The sequence below is a fragment of the Equus przewalskii genome, chromosome 4 (genome assembly GCF_037783145.1).
Source record: "Equus przewalskii isolate Varuska chromosome 4, EquPr2, whole genome shotgun sequence".
NCBI classification, from domain to species: Eukaryota; Metazoa; Chordata; class Mammalia; order Perissodactyla; family Equidae; genus Equus; species Equus przewalskii.
Window position 1 is genome coordinate 105,607,718 of NC_091834.1, and position 17,663 is coordinate 105,625,380.

A 17,663-nucleotide genomic window follows, 5' to 3' on the forward strand; every position below is an offset into this window, starting at 1 on the left:
ATGTATGATAGCCTATGCTATTAGAAATACTTTTTCTAGCATATTATTATCATAGTGAAAATATAAAATATCAAAAAATATCCATATCAAAGCATATCAGTAAAGTATCAAATTAACCTTATTGTACATTTATTTACTCTACATTTATTAGGGGTAAAAATCTTTCTAATTTAGTATGAATGTATACAGTGTGTATTCTCACTTATAAATCTTACATTTCTCAGTTACTGATGGTTAGTGCTTTGATCGTTATCTTAACTGAGGCCTTTATTTAGAGTGAGAAGTGACGTTCCCTAATGTCAAACATTGGTAAGGTGGGGATTTCCTTGATTTCACCTAAAGTAATAGACAAAGACTACAACAATTTAAGCTTTGGAGCTTTCTGTTGAACATGTTTCAGTAAGTCCCTAATATCTGTGTTTTAATAAAGATGTGATGTTTGTGTTTAAACATAATTTTTTTAGTGCCATATAGCCAGTGGTCTTTCAGGTTTGTGGTGTGTATACCAGTGTTCATTTTGCATTATTCTTACAGTGCCATGGGTAGAGCAGACTTTGAAGAGAGAAGGACGGCAAATGTAGTTTGCAAAAGCATTTTCAGTGTTATAAAGTGATGTCATATTTAGAGGGAACAGCTAATTGTATTAGTAATAAAGTGACAGAAAGGGCATTAGCATTTTAAGTATATCAGAAAGAAGTATGATTTTAAAAAGTTGATAAATACTGGCTGAGTTTCAAAGAGTGAGGTGTTATTAAATGAAAATTATTTTTATGATATGTATAATTAATGTTCTTTCTGGAGAAGTGAAAAAAAATTGAGATTTTCTCAAGCAAATGCAGCATTTTTAAAAAGTCCCCATGAGTACTTGAAAGGCCAACTGAAAAATGAAGTTATTTTAGTTTGTCTCTCTGGAGTTCTGCTAGTGACATGTAGTTATTGAAAAACGTTATTAATCTCTAGGAGTTCAAAACTTTTCGTCCAATGGAATCCAACTGTGTAATATTTCTTTTGTAGTAATGTGGTTTCTAAATGTTTCACATTTTCCTGTTTCGTCAGAGATTGCTGATTTTTGTTATGGTACAAATTCGATATATTTTTCTTCTTTTGAGGTAAAGCAACTTCATAACTGTAGCTTATGGTTATGTTGAAAAGGTAACAGAATGGAGTGTTTGAGAAGATCAGTGTTAGGAACATCGAAAGTAGACGTTTAGTCTTTTGGATTAATGGGCAAGAAGGTCAATAATTGCATAGATTTCACTAAGCTTAAAACAATGTTCTTGTGGTGCTGTAGCAACATTAAAACATGGAATTAACTGTTAGATGCTGCGTTCTGATTTGACTGCTTCATTACGCAGAACCACTTATTTTGTAACATGTAGTTGTGTATCTGGGATGGGGGCTGCAGAAGATCAGTTATGATGTTTTCATCCAAGGTGGAAAACTTGGAACTTTGTATACTTTTCTGAAAATTACGAATTATGTTCCTGCCTTTCATCCTGTTTTCCTGTTGTTCTTTAGGGCCCTCCAGAATTTCCACAGCACACACCTGGACCTGTCCCCAACAATTTTAGCCAGCCCCCACGACTTCCTCTTCAGGACCAGTGGAGAGCCCCACCCCCGCCCCAGGATCGAGACCCTTTCTTCCTAGGAGGTAAAGGATGGTGCCGAGTAACGGAGCAAAGCTCTCTGGTGTGATGTGCCTAAGCGCGTCTTTCTGTTAAACTGAGAATAGCTCCCAGTAGATTTTGTTAAAAGAGCATCACATTTTTGTACCATTGCGCTTCTGCCTGTCATTTCAGATGCTAAGATTGGATGTTATTGGTATCTGAAATGTGAAAATCTCATACAAAGGAAGAAATCATCTATAGAAAATGACTAATCAAGCAATCTAGAAATAGTGGCAAAATCTAGAATTCTTTTCGAACATTTATATCCTGCCACCACTTGTAATTTTTGTCTCTAGTAAGATAGTACATATAATTGCTTTTCCAAGAAGTGCGTGTACCATATAACCAGAAGGTAATGGTGTACTACTGTTCAGTTTCAGGTGAACCAAGGTTCCCGAGTCATCTCTTCCTGGAACAGCGAAGTCCCCCTCCACCGCCACCTCCCCCTACGCTTCTTAGCAGTAGCCATCCTGTGCCCACTCCCAGTCCCTTACCATTCACTCAGCCTGGCCCAGCGTTTAATCAGCAAGGACAGCAGCCAGTGTTCCCGCGAGAGAGGCCTGTAAGGCCAGCCCTCCAGCCTCCAGGTCCAGTGGGGATTCTTCACTTCAGCCAGCCAGGGTCAGCAGCCACACGGCCTTTCATCCCTCCTCGACAGCCCTTCCTGCCCGGCCCGGGACAGCCCTTCCTGCCTGCCCACGCACAGCCGAATCTGCAGGTACGCCTCCCGAGTGAGCTTCAGGGACGAGCCTGCCTGTGGCATTGTGTCTTTGCATCTCATCAAATGAAGTTTCACATTTTTATTTCAGTCGACTAAGATGTGGAGATTATTTAGAGAGTAAGGATATTAATCTTACATGTACAGTTGATTAAAGACAACTTTCTTGACAATATTTCTTATCTCCTTAATTGTAGGAGAAATAGGAAAATTTTCTGGGAACTGAAAAAAGTCAGTACTAAGATTTTGCAAAGGATATACTGCTAATAGAATTAGGACATGTTTTGATAATACCTTTGCTCATCATTGCAAGATTCTTAAAAGTTTTACCAATGGCAATAAAGTTCTTTGTCAAATTATGTCCCTGCAGTATGTAGCGGAAAGATGGTTTGCATGGAGGGAGGAAAAAAAGTGTTGCTGTTCCCTCATTATTTGAAAGATTTGAGTGCCCTCTGCTGATCGGTTGTGTTTCATGGGCTGCCTTGAGTTTCTGTGTTTTCTTTGTTACCCAGTATTTCTTCTTGTACTCGAAGTTTGCTATGAAAGTATGTAATGATGGTATGCTTGAATCACCTGTTTAGAAACACGTAGGCTATATGTCTAACATGAAAAAAGGAAAGTTATTACTTAGGGTGTGAAAGTAGGATAACATGTTTTTGCATTTTTCCTTTTTATTAAAAACCTAGAATTAATACATCTCCATTGCAGAAATATTTTCGTATAGACAAGTATTTCAAAAGGAGACTGATCTCATCGTCCAGAAAGTCACCACTGGCATTGGGGCACGTGTTTTCTGTGTTTAGTGCGTGCCTCCTCATCACCGTGCCTTTTTGTTTCTAGTTAAACCCGTTACCCTGATCTTCTCATGTGGGTGAATTACCTTTCGCGGCATCGTTTAAAGATGCCGCCTGAGTCTGCAGTTGTGCTGTCGCTGTTTGTGCACGTGTTTGCTGGTCTCAGTGCTGTGGCTTAGAGACATGTGCAGCAGCGTCCTCGCGCTTGTGTTTGCTTACTGCTTCAGCTGTTTCTGTAGGACAGATCCCTGGAGTTTTGGGATTCAAGGGATTTAGAGCAAATATAAAATGTAAGAGAGTAGCTTTTGGCTTATTACTGCATTTAAGATAATATTATCAAACAAATCTAAAATGAAGTTTTAGTACCACTTAAAGTTGCCTTCTGGTGTTGGGGTTTTTAAGGAGATGACTGAATTGGAACGTAACTAGTACATATGTTTATAAACTGTTTCTCTTTCTTTTGGCATGGAAGGGGCCCCTGCACCCCCCGTTGCCCCCTCCACACCAGCCCCAGCCCCAGCCCCAGCAGCAGCCCCCGCTCCAGCCCCAGCACCAGCCCCCGCTCCAGCCTCCGCCGCAGCATCAGCCGCCGCCGCCACAGCCGCAGCACCAGCCTCAGCACCAGCCGCAGCACCAGCATCACCACCACCTCTCCGTTCCTCCCCCGCCGCTCATGCCCATGGCTCAGCCCCAGTTCAGGCCGCACATGCAGACGGCCCAGCCGCAGCCCAACAACGGGCGGATGCAGTGCCCCCAGCGCCAGGGGCTCAGGCATGTAAGTGTCCACTGTCTCCAGCTGTCTTCAGCGAGGGTCTTGGAAGTCTCCGAACTTTAGGGGCAGTGCTTGTGAGTTGGAATATTTTCTAATTCTGGATTAATTAACGGAGCATGTGTAGTACATTTTTCTGAAGTGAATGTATTTTAAAAAAGCTGCTTTGGCAGTTGATTTTCTTGACTACAGAAATTAATAATGTCCCTTTTGTGCCTGGAAGACTGTATGAATATCATTTGCTTCAGCGTCTTACTTTCATTTATCAAGGTATTCCTGTAGTGACAAGTGATATTATGAATTAAGAGACGTAACTTTAGAAAGTACTTTTGGGTGACGGTCACTGCCTTTGCCAGTGGCTTACTTTTGCTGCATGGATTCTCTGTCTCCTTGAGCTCTGAATGAGTGAGGGCATGAGGTCAGGACGAATTCATTAGATACCCTCTAGTTCCTGGGATACAGCAGTGACCAATGAGACAGGTTTCCTGCCTTCATGGAGCTTCTCTTTAATTGTGGGAGCTGAAGAGTGCATTTTTGTGTGAGGTTCCACTCTCAAGTACAATCAGCAAATGTGTGGATTGTTATGCCTCGAAAGAAGCTGGGAAAGTGTATTGTTTTAAAAATAAAAGACAGTAGTCATTATTGCCTTGTCCTCTATTAAATAATGACTGTAAAGAGGCTAATGGTAAGAGTTCTAGGCTATAAAGGTGAGAGAGTTGATTTTCCTTTTAGTACTGTCTCTTTTTGACCTTGAGCTTCAAGCGTGTTATTTAGCTACTTTTAATCTCAATTTTTCTCATACCTGCCTCTTTCTTTCCTAACGTAACATTGAGACTAAAATGATAGAAGAAATAAAGGATTTTGATATCTGGGAGGAGTATGCTTTGTAACCTAGGTTTCATTTTGTTAGAGCACTGGCAGATTACATCCCCGGCTTGTGCCCTCAGGCACTGATCCAAGTGATCTCGGGGCTAAATTCTCCCCTAGCCATCTCTCGCATCTATAAACTCCTCTAGGAGTGGGCACTGTGTTAGGAATCCTGAGGATGAACATAACTGAGAATTTCCTCTTGGATAAAACTTTGGGCCATCTTTCTCAACTTCAGGAAGTAGTTTTTCTTAGGATGTTGATGTAATGCTTGATTCTTTTATTGTTCCCCCTTGAGTTTAGGGACCCAGTAAAAGTGGTGATGCTGTTAATCCAGCCGACTCCTTGTGTAGACAGATGCCTTTTTTTGGCTCTGTCAGTTCTGTTAAGAATGTTAGTTCCTATACTGCACTCCCCTGGTGTAATTTCCATAAAGAGGAGCTGCTCCGTAGGCAAGCATGCTACCTTTCCCAGTCCCAGTCCTTCAAGGCAGGGCGTGCTGCCGTGTCCAGCAGGAAACACTTAGACAGAAGCGCAAGTGTTTGCCGATGGGAACAGTAGCCACTCCTCAAAAGAGAAGTGACTTACTAATTAGAACAATTTCTTTATGTTTTTATCTAATATTGTGCCTTTTTATGTTCTTTCTCCCAAGTTTCCAGTTGTAATTAGAATTTCTTTCTTCTTACGATAGAATACGACTTCTCAGAATGTAACCAAACGACCAATGCAGCAAATGCAGCCAACTGCTCCAAGAAACAGTAATTTGCGTGAGTTACCGATAGCACCGTCACACGTGATAGAAATGAGTAACAGTCGTTGCTCCTCCACACCTGCAGCTCCAGTAAAACCTATTATCAGCACGTCACCACCCACGAGGCCTGCCGTGGGGTCCAGGAGCGCACAAGGGAAGACTGAGGTGAAAGTCAAGCCACTTAGCCCTGTGGTTCAACCTAAAGAAGAAGTGAAAGCAGAGCCAGAGGTGGGACTTTTTCATTAAACAATATTTGGTCTCAAACAGAAAGCCTTATAATCAGCTTGTACCTTACTTCATTCTCATCCAGTGACTTATTCACGAAATCTTCCCACTTGTTTTCACGGGGGTCCTTCTTTTAACCTAATCCGCCGTATTCGTATAAGACACACTTTCATTCTCACTGGTTTATGATGTTATTAAATTACGTATTATGATAAATACGATTGTATTTATATTTGTACAGTTACAGTTGTATGCTGTAGAATCTGTATATATTGGGGCTTAGCAAACTGTTTCTTTAAAGGGCCTAAAATAAATATTTTAGGCTTTATAATCTAAGCTATCTCCTGTAATTACTCAGCTCTGCTGTTTTAGCACAAAAGCAGTTCAGCAGTTGTTAGATCAATGGGCATGGCTGTGTTCCAGTAAAACTTTATGACAGAATCAAGTGTTTGGCTAGGTTTGGCTTGTGGGCTGTAGTTAGCCGACCCCTCATGTCTGCTCTGATGTTTGTCACTTTTCCTTGTTTTACACTCTGAACTTCTAGAAGATAGGACCACTTTTACTTTTGGCTTTTAAATTAGATTTTTGGGGGGTTTTATTGTTTTGAATTGTATATAGTGTTGCTGATTTTTTAATAGGTATAAATGTTGTAAGAATAAATAATAAATGCAAGTCAGTGTTCTACATGGTTTCCAGTTGAGATCTTCTTTGCGCTTTGATTTGATTTTGGCCACTTGATGATTTTTTGCTTAGGGGTGGCTCAGTATTAGTCAGTACAATATTGGTCATGAACTTTTTAATTATCTCTTGTTAAATATTAGTAAAATCTGTGGCTAGAACAAACCCTTTGAGGCATTGGTCTCCTATAAAAGAAATGAGTATGCTTGTCTGCTGCTTTTATGCCATCAAGATTCAGTTTCAGGCTGTTCCCTAGAAATATAGCTGCAGAGGTTGGGCCGCATCTGTCACACACAGGTTCTGAGGAAGCCTAGGAGTCTAGTTTGGCGTCAGTTAGAAACACGTCTTTGGAACGATGCCCTGTTGCTAACATGGGACTCTGAGCGAGTTACTTCACTTCTCACAGCCTCGATTTCCTTCACTGTTGGGCATGTGTGCCTGGGACGTGGTGAAAGATGAGTGTGTGGAAGTTATATTAATACTAATAAAAGTGATATGCAATGTAATAATAAGTATCACGTGTTAATATGATAAAAGAATAATGGCATGAAGAGTTTCTCTGGAGAAGAATAGGCAAGTTATGTTTTCTTAATTATATCAAAAGCAGTTAATACTGGTTTTATCTTTCAATCACTGAAATTGGGGCGGAGTGGTCAGATTTTCTTCTAATAAATTATTGTAGCAGTTGTACTGTAATGTTACCAAATCAGAAATATAAAGTCAAAATATTGAGTTAACATTTATTAAGATCTTATTAGAAGGGTGACATTTTTGGTTTTAAAATAATGTGTGAAAGAATAATGTATATTTACAAACTAGATTGGGATAGTTTATAAAAAGTCTTTGCTAAAATTTTTTTCCTGCTTTTAGTTTATGCAGCTTTTCCTAACTCCTGTGTGTAAACTGATTTGGTTAAGAAAAATTGACACATAATAGCTACATAAAATGAGAAAGTGGCTGTTTAGGACACCACTACCCACGTCTGGCTCTCCCTTTCATAAGAGGTGATTTAAGCAGACTTCTAGAGAAGTCTTCCTGTAGCATCAAACAGGTGCTTTGTGCCTGAAATGGAATTTGCGGTAGCCATGGTACAAATTGACTGTCTTAATTTGTTGGCTTTTAATTTTCTGTGCACATAAAATGGAACCCGGAGTAAAAATTTATTTTAATATAAATATATTTATTTAAATTTAATTAATTTTAATTAATTAAATATATTTAAATTATTTAATAATATTTTTTTCACTAATATTTATTGTTTGTCTGCTTTTTTTTTATTGAGTTATTGATAGGTTACAATCTTCTGAAATTTCGGTAGTACATTATTGTTTGTCAGTTGTGTTGTAGGTGCACCACTTCTCCCTTTGTGCCCACCTCCCTCCCCCCCTTTCCCCTGGTAGCCACTAATCTGTTCTCTTGTCTACATTTTTAAATTCCTCATATGAGTGGAGTCATACAGGATTGTCCTTTTCCAATTGGCTTAACATAATTCCCTCAAGGTCCATCCATGTTGTTACAAATGGGACGATTTTGTTCTGTTTTACGGCTGAGTAGTATTCCATTGTATATATATACCACATCTTCTTTATCCAATCATCTGTTGATGGGCACTTAGGTTGCTTCCACGTCTTGGGTATTGTAAATAATGCTGCAGTAAACATTGGGGTGCATAGAACTTTTGGTATTGCTGACTTCAAGCTCTTTGGGTAGATACCCAGTAGTGGGATGGCTGGGTCGTATGGTAGTTCTATTTTTAATTTTTTGAGGGATCTCCATACTGTTTTCCATAGTGGCTGCACCAGTTTGCATTCCCACCAGCAGTGTATGAGGGTTCCTTTTTCTCCACAACCTCTCCAACATTTGTTGCTATTAGTTTTAGATATTTTTGTCATTCTAACGGGTGTAAGGTGATATCTTAGTGTAGTTTTGATTTGCATTTCCCTGATGATCAGCGATGATGAGCATCTTTTCATGTGCCTATTGGCCATCAGTATATCTTCTTTGGAGAAATGTCTGTTCATGTCTCCAGCCCATTTTTTAATTGGGTTGTTTTATTTTTTTGTTGTTGAGTTGTGTGAGTTCTTTATATATTATAGATATTAAGCCTTTGTCAGATATATGACTTGCAAATATTTTTTCCCAGTTAGTGGGTTGTTTTTTTGTTTCAATCCTGTTTTCATTTGCCTTGAAGAAGCTCTTTAGTCTGATGAAGTCCCATTTGTTTATTCTTTCTATTGTTTCCATTCTCTGAGAAGACCCGGTGTCCGGAAAGATCCTTTTAATACTGATGTCAAAGAGTGTACTGCGTACATTTTCTTCTAGAAGCCTATGGTTTCAGGTCTCACCTTTAGGTCTTTGATCCATTTTGAGTTTATTTTGGTGAATGGTGAGAACGAATGGTCAATTTTCATTCTTTTACATATGGCTTTCCAGTTTTCCCAGCGCCATTTGTTGAAAAGACTTTCTTTTCTCCATTGTATGCCTTTGGCTCCTTTGTCGAAGATAAGCTGTCCATAGATGTGTGGTTTTACTTCTGGGCTTTCAGTTCTGTTCCATTGATCTGTGCACCTGTTTCTGTACCAGTACCATGCTGTTTTGATTACTGTAGCTTTGTAGTATGTTTTGAAGTCAGGGATTTTGATGCCTCCTGTTTTGTTCTTTTTTCTCAGGATTGCTTTAGCAATTCGGGGTCTTTTGTTGTCCCATATGAATTTTAGGATTCTTTGTTCTAATTCTATAAAGAATGTCATTGGATTCTGATTGGGATAGCATTGAATCTCTAGATTGCTTTAGGTAGAACGGACATTTTAACTCTGTTTATTCTTACAATCCATGTACATGGAATGTCTTTCCATCTCCTTATGTCATCATCCAATTCTCTCAGAAAGGCCTTGTAATTCTCATTGTATAGGTCTTTCACTTCCTCAGTTAAATTCACCCCAAGGTATTTTATTCTTTTTGTAGCGATTGTGAAAGGTATTGTGTTCTTGAGTTCTTTTTCTGTTAGTTCGTTATTAGAATATAGAAATGCTACTGACTTATGTAAATTAATCTTATACCCTGCAACTTTGCTGTAGTTATTGATTACTTCTAAGAGTTTTCCAGTGGATTCTTTGGGGTTTTCTATATATAAGATCATGTCGTCTGCAAACAGCGAGAGTTTCACTTCTTCCCTCCCTATTTGGATTCCTCTTATTCCTTTTTCTTGCCTGATTGCTCTGGCCAGGACCTCCAGTACTATGTTAAATAAGAGTGGTGATAGAGGGCATCCTTGTGTCGTTCCTGATTTCAGGGGGATGGCACTCAGTTTTTGCCCATTGAGTATGATGTTGGCTGTGGGTAAAATTTATTTTAATATAAATAAATTCATTTAAATTTAATAAATTTAATTTAAATAAATATATTTAAATTACTTAATAATAATATATTTTAAACATATTTAAAAAAATTCTTTTTAAGAAGTCTTCCATTTGTTTTGCGTAGATAAATGTGGTTTATTTTCTTACCTTCATCTGGTGGATAATGGTGTAGTACAGGACAGACCTATGTGGAAGTATTTCTGCCTATATTCTTGAACATCTTTTACCTCCTCCTGGATGGCCTGGGAACAATCCTAGCGAATTTGTGTGTTTGAAACAGCAGGCCCTCTGGACTTGTTATTGTGTACCCATTGGTCTGCCACTCCCCCAGTGGCCTTGCCCCGGGCTTTTTGAACTTTTAGCTACTTCATGCTGTTTTCTGTCTGCCCCTTAATGTCTCTTCTTGCTCTGTACACCTACCTCTGTAGCCCTCATCTGCCTTCAGATTTGCTCTTTCAGATCTGTCCTAGACTTTGAAATTAGGTAACAGAATTGGTCAGAATTGCGTCTAAAGTGACAAACAAACCCTAATAAAGGCCCGCCTCTATGTCCTGTAGGTCAAGTACACAGTCTCTGTGGGCACTTGCCAACTTCAGCTGCATTTTGGTCTTAAGCCCTAGTTCTTTTTTTTGTTTTGTTTTTTGGTTTCTTTTGAGGAAGATTAGCCCTGAGCTAACCACTGCCAATCCTCCTCTTTTTGCTGAGGAAGACTGGCCCTGAGCTAACTTCCATGCCCATCTTCCTCTACTTTATATGTGGGACGCCTACCACAGCATGGCGTGCCAAGTGATGCCATGTCTGTACCCAGGATCCGAACCGGTGAACCCCGGGCCACTGAAGCAAAACATGTGAACTTAACCGCTGCACCACCAGGCCAGCCCCTTAAACCCTAATTCTTAACGTTTATTTGTTAATAGCTGAATTCTAGTTAGATTAAATCTTAGTACATTCTTTTGTAAAGTCTCTGTAGATGAGGATACCTGTGATTTTTTTTTTTTAAAGAAAATTACAATTTTTAACAAATGCTTAGCTTATAATAAACTTTGCTCATTGGATACTGGACTTTTTCAAAGATTTTTTTGATAGACCTTCAGAATGGTTTGGGGCTGGCATATTAAAGACATTCCGTATATACCATTAATATTCCAATACTGCATTTGGCAGCATTTTGATTCTGAGGAGAGTGCATGAGTTCAAGGTCAGAGAGATTGACTTGTGCTGTTCATTATAACCAATTATTCTGTGACAAATGAGTTTGAGATCAGGCTGAAAATTCTGTACGAAAAATCGATAGTTCTAATCAGGCCCTTTCAGGTCATTTACACCCCCCCCCCCTTTGTTGGTTCGTCAGAGAAGAGCCAGATAAAACCTGTGTGACAGCATGGCCCCCCTGCTGTGGCCATTTCCATTCAAAACGTATTTTGATATCTTAAATGAATAGTTTAATTGGTTTCAAACTTGTAAATGAGTGGGAATTTACTCGTTTTTAATATTGTGATAAGATTTTTGAAATTATCTTTAGCTGTGCAATTTTTTTCCCCTCCCTAGAGGAAGGAGCTATACTTAAAGGCTCTAAGCAGATTTTGAATGGCTTCTTTCAAACCCTGAATTAAAGGGTATTTACAAAGTGCATTTTCTTAGTTTGGTGATAACAGACTGGAATGGTCACCTCCAGTCTCCAAAGTAAACTGTTCATATTTTCTCTTTCAGTTTCCTGATGAAGATGAAGAAACGAGGTTATATCGCTTAAAGATAGAAGAACAGAAACGCCTCCGAGAAGAAATCCTGAAGCAGAAGGAGCTACGACGGCAGCAGCAGGCTGGGGCTAGAAAGAAGGAGCTGCTCGAGAGGCTGGCGCAGCAGCAGCAGCAGCAGCAGCAGCAGCAGCTCTATCCACCCTCAGCCCCTGCAGAGCAGGAAGAGCAGACGTCTTCACCGTCACCCACCAATGGTAACCCACTGTTACCCTTTCCAGGTGCGCAGGTCAGACAGAATGTGAAAAACCGACTTCTCGTGAAAAACCAAGATGTCACTGTTTCAAATGTTCAGCCCAAAACATCCAGTTTTGTGCCATCTGGTGCTAACATGCAGTATCAAGGACAACCGATGAAACCACTGAAACATTTGAGACAGGCCAGAACTGTACCTCAGAGTCCAGCTCAGCACAAAGTCCTGCAGGGAAAGCCTGCGGATGGGGAGGGGCCGCCACCCCCCTCACAGACTCCTCGAGTGGCGTCCCTCCAGGGCCGGCCCCTGGATGCCAAGCCCGGCACGAAAAGGACCGTCATGCACCGGGCAAACAGCGGTGGCGGAGATGGGCCACACGTCAGCTCCAAGGTCAGGGTGATTAAGTTGTCAGGCGGGGTAAGTTGACAAGGTTACCATTGCCTCTTTGAATCTGTGCTTCACTTAGAATGTCCCCATTCCCAGAGAAGGTTTTGAAGAAAGGGAAGTAAAAACTGCCTCGGTCACAATCATGTAGACCAGCCTCTGCCTGCTTGACGCTGGCATAGGAATTGTTGTTTGCATTCCACTTCCAGCTGGGACCATGTTGTGCCAGTTGTCTCTCTTGGGTCTTGGTGAGAGGCCAGTGTGACGATCCCTAAATTAGACATTTCTCAGTCTTAGCTTCTTTTTGTAGATAGTTTGTGATAGAATCATCGTTTGTTTTAAAAATAAAGTTTCCTTTACCGCAAAACAAACAAATTGTTACGTATAGCTTCAGACCCGGTGAGCAGCTGTGGGCAGGGCGGGGCGTGGGGGGCAGTGTGCTATGTGTCTACTTTTAAGCAGCATTCTTCCAGAGACTGTTTCTTATCTTCTGTTTTCAAGCTAATTTCCCCCGTTTGAAGGGAAAGAAAGGATTAATAGAATTCTGAGGTGAAATCGTGTATGGTTTTACCACATGCTTTCAAAGGAGGCGCACAGTTCGTTTATTCCTCTCCTTTTGAACGATGCGTGTGTGAGATGGGGCCGGTGAGGCGCAGTAGTTGCGTTTCCCACTGCGGTTTGGATGTGCTCAGTGTTTAGAGTTGCTGCCGGTAGATTTCCGGTGCAGAAGATTCTCCCGGCACGAAGCCATCTGTAGAACACCCACTTCCTCATCCTGCCATGTAGTCGTTACTTATGTAATAGAAGGTAGCTCTCGTCTCTGGCTTTGATTCCAGTGACTTCTACAACAGATGCTATATAGTGTGTGTAATTGGTGCACTCTGTGACAACGCTTCCTATTGTGTGCAATTTGTGTTATAAATTGAGGAAGAAAGGGGAAGAACTGTAAGACACAGGCTAGTTAGAGCAAACCAGCTAGTGATGAGTACATTAAAAACCACAAAATATTTACAATAAAAAAGAAAATGGCCTCTAATTGTCAGTCTATCCAAGGAAAGTAGTACCGTGTAGGGCTGCGGGGGAGCACGTGTGTGGCATGGCATCCTTTGCTGGACTGGATTAAGTACAACTCATCATTAGTTGATTAATTAGTTGAGTTTTAGTTGCTTTTATTTCCAGGTTTGTAGACTAAGAATGTGAAGCTTTTCATATGCTGTAAGAAAACTTTTGATAGTATAGTATAAATTAGAAATTCCATATTCAACAGGACTTATAATTTTATTTTATTCAAATCTGTTGTTTCTTACCTCCATTCATTGCAATTCAAAATGTTGATAAGCAGATGGCATATATTATATGAAATTATTTTAATGTTGTATGAATTTGTTAAATTTAGGTGAGAACCCAAGCATTCATGAGTTTCCACAGTGTCTATAGCCTTTTGCTTTTGCCCTTGTTTAAAGCATATGTAGCCAGCGTCTCATTTTTACTTGCATTGTAAACATAGGAGGGACACGGAGCCACGTTTAGCAATGGGACTTTTCCGATGGCAGCCACGGCGGTGCTTTGTGCTAGCTGGTGTGACAGGAGGGCCACGTGCACAGGTGGCGAGAAGGTGTGGGGTGCGGCTCTGCTGTCCAAGAGCAGCTTTCAAACCAGTGGACACCTTTCTTTTAAAAGAATTTATCTACTTAAATTTTTGCTGTCTTTTTCTCCAGTGGCAAAAACGTATTTTTTATATCAGACCATATGCTAAAATCATGCTATGTAATTTTACAATACGCAGAAGAACAGCAGAGGAATTGTACCTGAAAATAGCTGTCTGACAAAGTGTGGAATAGCTTTTTAGCTCTCTTTAATTCTTAAGTATTAAGTTAGTTTACCAGCATGTTTTGTATCTTAGAATTTATCCCATCAATTCCTTTAATAGCGTGTTGGCAACTTTTGACTTATCAGAATATAAATGCCTCATTTGTATCTCCCTGAACCAGAACAAATAGTATTTCGCTGTCAGCCTTGGGGTTTTTTGTGGGTAGGAACTATTTTTAGGAGAGCATGTTCATATTGTGCTTATTTCAGGCGATGCAAAAAGGAAACAGTTCAGTGCTGAGTGTGCTCACATTTCTTCTGCCGTCCGTCTCAGTCTCTGCTGGTCCTCTTCTCCTTCCCTCTGGAATCTGTGCCCAGGGCTGCTGTGGGACCAGCCCTGAACTGCTGGCACCCCAGGAAGGGTCTGACGGGCTTAGCGTTCAGTAGGATTCGCTTGTATGTCATACCTGTGCAGAAGATTACTTATGCATTTCAGGTTTATAATTGCTTGTTTAATAAGAGCATTTTATTTGTCAGTTCATGTTCTTGCACTTTGCTATAAGCCCTGGATTTCTTTACATCCTGTTAGTACAAAAATACAATATATGTAGTATTTTTAAGGTTTCCTAGAAAGATTTACTATGGAGAGAGTCAGTTTTATTTCCTTCACTTTTTTCTCACCTAAACTGGTGCCTAGCATATTTAATTAAATTATTCTTGGCATTGAGTCATCTCCTCGTTCTCCTGTGGTCTTGAGACAGGACGCGGGCCTACTGCAGTCGGTGGTGCCGTTCAGAGAATGCGCCCTGGTGGTGACCACAGGTCAGCAGGTACCCCCCAGGGTGGTTACGGTTACGAACGCAGGGTTTTCTTGGCTCTCTTATTCTGACGAATGACTTGGGAATATCTTACAGGTAAACTAGGCTTCTCTAGGTCTGCTTTTACTGTGAGGTGACTGTGAATTCATGCAGTTCTCTTTTGTTATTTTCCGTATTTCATTATTTATATTCGGATCATTTATCTTTGGATTTTATTTGAGTATTTTGAAAAGTGAAAGAGCTGGAGTCTTAAGACAGTTGGTTTTTTTGTCTGTCCTTTCAGTAATTGTATCATTTTTAAAGTGATTTTTAATTCACCCATATCATTCTAAGAGAATTTCTATTCCTTTTATATTGTTCTTCTTTGTTAGAACTAATGCATTACAGACATAGGGGAAGCATTTTCCAGCGTCGTTGTCTGGGTTTAAAGCTTGAGAGTGATTCTTCGCTTTCGTCAAGGGCTTTTTGTTGGCATCGTGTTTGTTACTGGTCATTGTGGATTTCCTTTTCATGGAGTGTAGAGATGGAAGCTCTCCCTCGCCAGGACAGTGCGCTTACATTTGTACACAGTGGTGTGATACGGTAAAGACAATGTGGCTTTGGATGAGGAAGACCCATGTTTGGATGGTCATCTTTCATTTATTGTCTTTGGGACCCTGGACAGTCATTTCATTTCTCTGAACCTCAATCTCCAATCTCTAAATGGAGTTACTAAGGTTACTTTGAGTAATAAGTAAATGAAACCTCTGACACATAGCAGGTACTTCAAAAATGTCCATTTTCTTTTTAGAGTGCTCCTAAGTACCCTTCTAGAAATACATTCTGTGATTTTATGCCGTATAATAGTAGTAGCTACTGTTTACCGAGTGTTTAGCATGTGCTCACAACATCATTTTAAGGTCGATGCTGCTATTCCCATTTTATAGGTGAGTAAATTGAGTCTCAGAGAGGTCATGTTAGTAGCCCAGGGCCACACAGCTGCTAATTGGTAACAGGCTTCTGAATCCTGTGTTCTTTACATTATTTATAAGTTATTTTTTTCTGCCGCTTTTTTCCAGTTACTTATTTCTTGATTAGGGATAATATTCTGCTGTTTCCAATGAGTATATAGCAGTTGGAATTGATTCAGAAGATTTTTTGTGGGGGTTTTTAGAATGAGGATGATGATTAGGTTTCATTTTGCTTGCCCACCCCAATTGGTATTGCCTGACTAGAGAGCATGTTGAGAAGGATTTAGGGGCATGAAACAGTGCTGTGATTGGTGAGTAGCATCAGCCGTGGAGATGGGACTGGAGCCTGGTGGCTGGGTTTCCACCCTTCGTGTTCTAGAATGTGCGGAATGGTTTGGTAACATTCGAGGAAGCATGTGGCCGCTGGCCTGGTAAAGTGAGTGATGGTTTATCCTGGCTAAGTGTATCTATAACTTGCTGTGTGCTCAGTGTGTGTCTTTGAACATTTCTGTGTAAATCAAATTAGGTCAAATTTTATATTTAAAACATTTAGGTGAAAACATTAGGGGAATTTGAAATTTAAAGAGACCTTTTGATATGAGGCTAATCAGTCTATGTCTGTGAATTTGGGTTTTTTTCACACTCATTTTATTGTCTGGATTTGTTAAGTCAGATTACAAAAGGAACAAATTAATGCTGTTATAAAGAGTGTTAGATATTGGCAAAAGTTTCTGCTTAAATTTCATATGCTTCCCTGAGTATTATTTATATAAGTAATCTACTTAAAGAATTGTATTTGATGGAATGGTTCTCTTTTTATTACTTAAAATATGGAAATACTTTCCATTTGCTCATTTCTCAGAAAGCTTCTTTTAAGTATTTAATTTTCAGAAACCAAAAGAGCAACCTTTTAAATCATAATTTTGTTCATAAGCAATACATAATCTAGAAAAACCATTCACGTAATAATGGAGCAAATATAAAAATATGAAATGTTAACTTAGTGTAACCTTGCTGTAGTCATCCAGTCATTCTTTGTGATTAAACATCAGAAAAAGGAATTAGAACAAGCACACGCCACGGGAAATTCCTTTACTGAGGAATTCACTTAGCCTGCAGCTCTGTCTTCTGGTTTAGGGGAAATGGGGAGCCTTTGAAGTGTTTGCTGCCTCGTTTCCACCCGTCTGTGGGACCTTAGTTACCTGGCCCAGGTGTACCCGGGTCTCCTCGGGAAAATGAGGCTGGCTTGCTCCCAGGTTGGTTGTGAGGATTAAAGGTTGTAACACGTATGAGGCGAGTGGCACAGTGCCTGAGCACATGGTAGTGGCTGGCTCGGTGAATATCACTACCCTTTCCTTTTAGTTTAAGGAAGAAAAAATGGCTTATTTAGAGTGGCAGTTTATAGTGTTCTTTAAGAAAATGAAAGCAAATTCGGAATTCAGCTGCTTTATTCTAATCGAGGTAATGAAAATTTTAAGAATTTGGCAGCAAATTAAGTAAACAGTCCTTTGTTCTGCTGGCCACACCGAGAAATGAAAGCAGCACAGAATGCCTCAGCAGGAAAGCCAGCTGTCCGAGCATGATACTCTTGCATCTCCTTTTTGAAAGGCTGTCAGAATGCTGCCTACAGAAGGTCCCAACTTATTTGTGTGAGCTTGCTTTTGGGGGTTGGACGACATCGGTGCATTTCTTCCCTTCCTACCTACTCGAGAGTTATTCTCACATTTTCTCTAGAGAGGCGGTAGAGAGGGGAGATGTACACCCCTGATCTTTTTTGTGGAGTGGAGGACATTTTATTTTGATATAATTTCAAACTAACAGAAGTTAGAAAAACAGTATAAAGAATCCCTGTGCTTCTGTGTCACATTTCACCAGGCGTCTATGTTTTGCCACGTTTGCTTTATCGTTGTCTCTCTTTTCCCCTTTT

At 40.1% G+C, this 17,663-nt stretch overlaps 1 protein-coding gene across 3 annotated transcripts in view; it reads left to right on the top strand.

Annotated features, from left to right (window-relative positions):
* The window catches only part of RBM33 (RNA binding motif protein 33), a 133,470-nt gene that overhangs the window by 86,631 nt on the left and 29,176 nt on the right, over nucleotides 1-17,663 (top strand). For all 3 annotated transcript variants that reach the window (XM_070616972.1, XM_070616973.1, XM_070616974.1), the window contains exons 10-14: nucleotides 1,519-1,651; nucleotides 2,042-2,385; nucleotides 3,652-3,954; nucleotides 5,507-5,794; nucleotides 11,539-12,192. In XM_070616972.1, coding sequence (XP_070473073.1) covers nucleotides 1,519-1,651; nucleotides 2,042-2,385; nucleotides 3,652-3,954; nucleotides 5,507-5,794; nucleotides 11,539-12,192 — 1,722 coding nt within the window. The remainder of the gene's footprint in view (nucleotides 1-1,518; nucleotides 1,652-2,041; nucleotides 2,386-3,651; nucleotides 3,955-5,506; nucleotides 5,795-11,538; nucleotides 12,193-17,663) is intronic.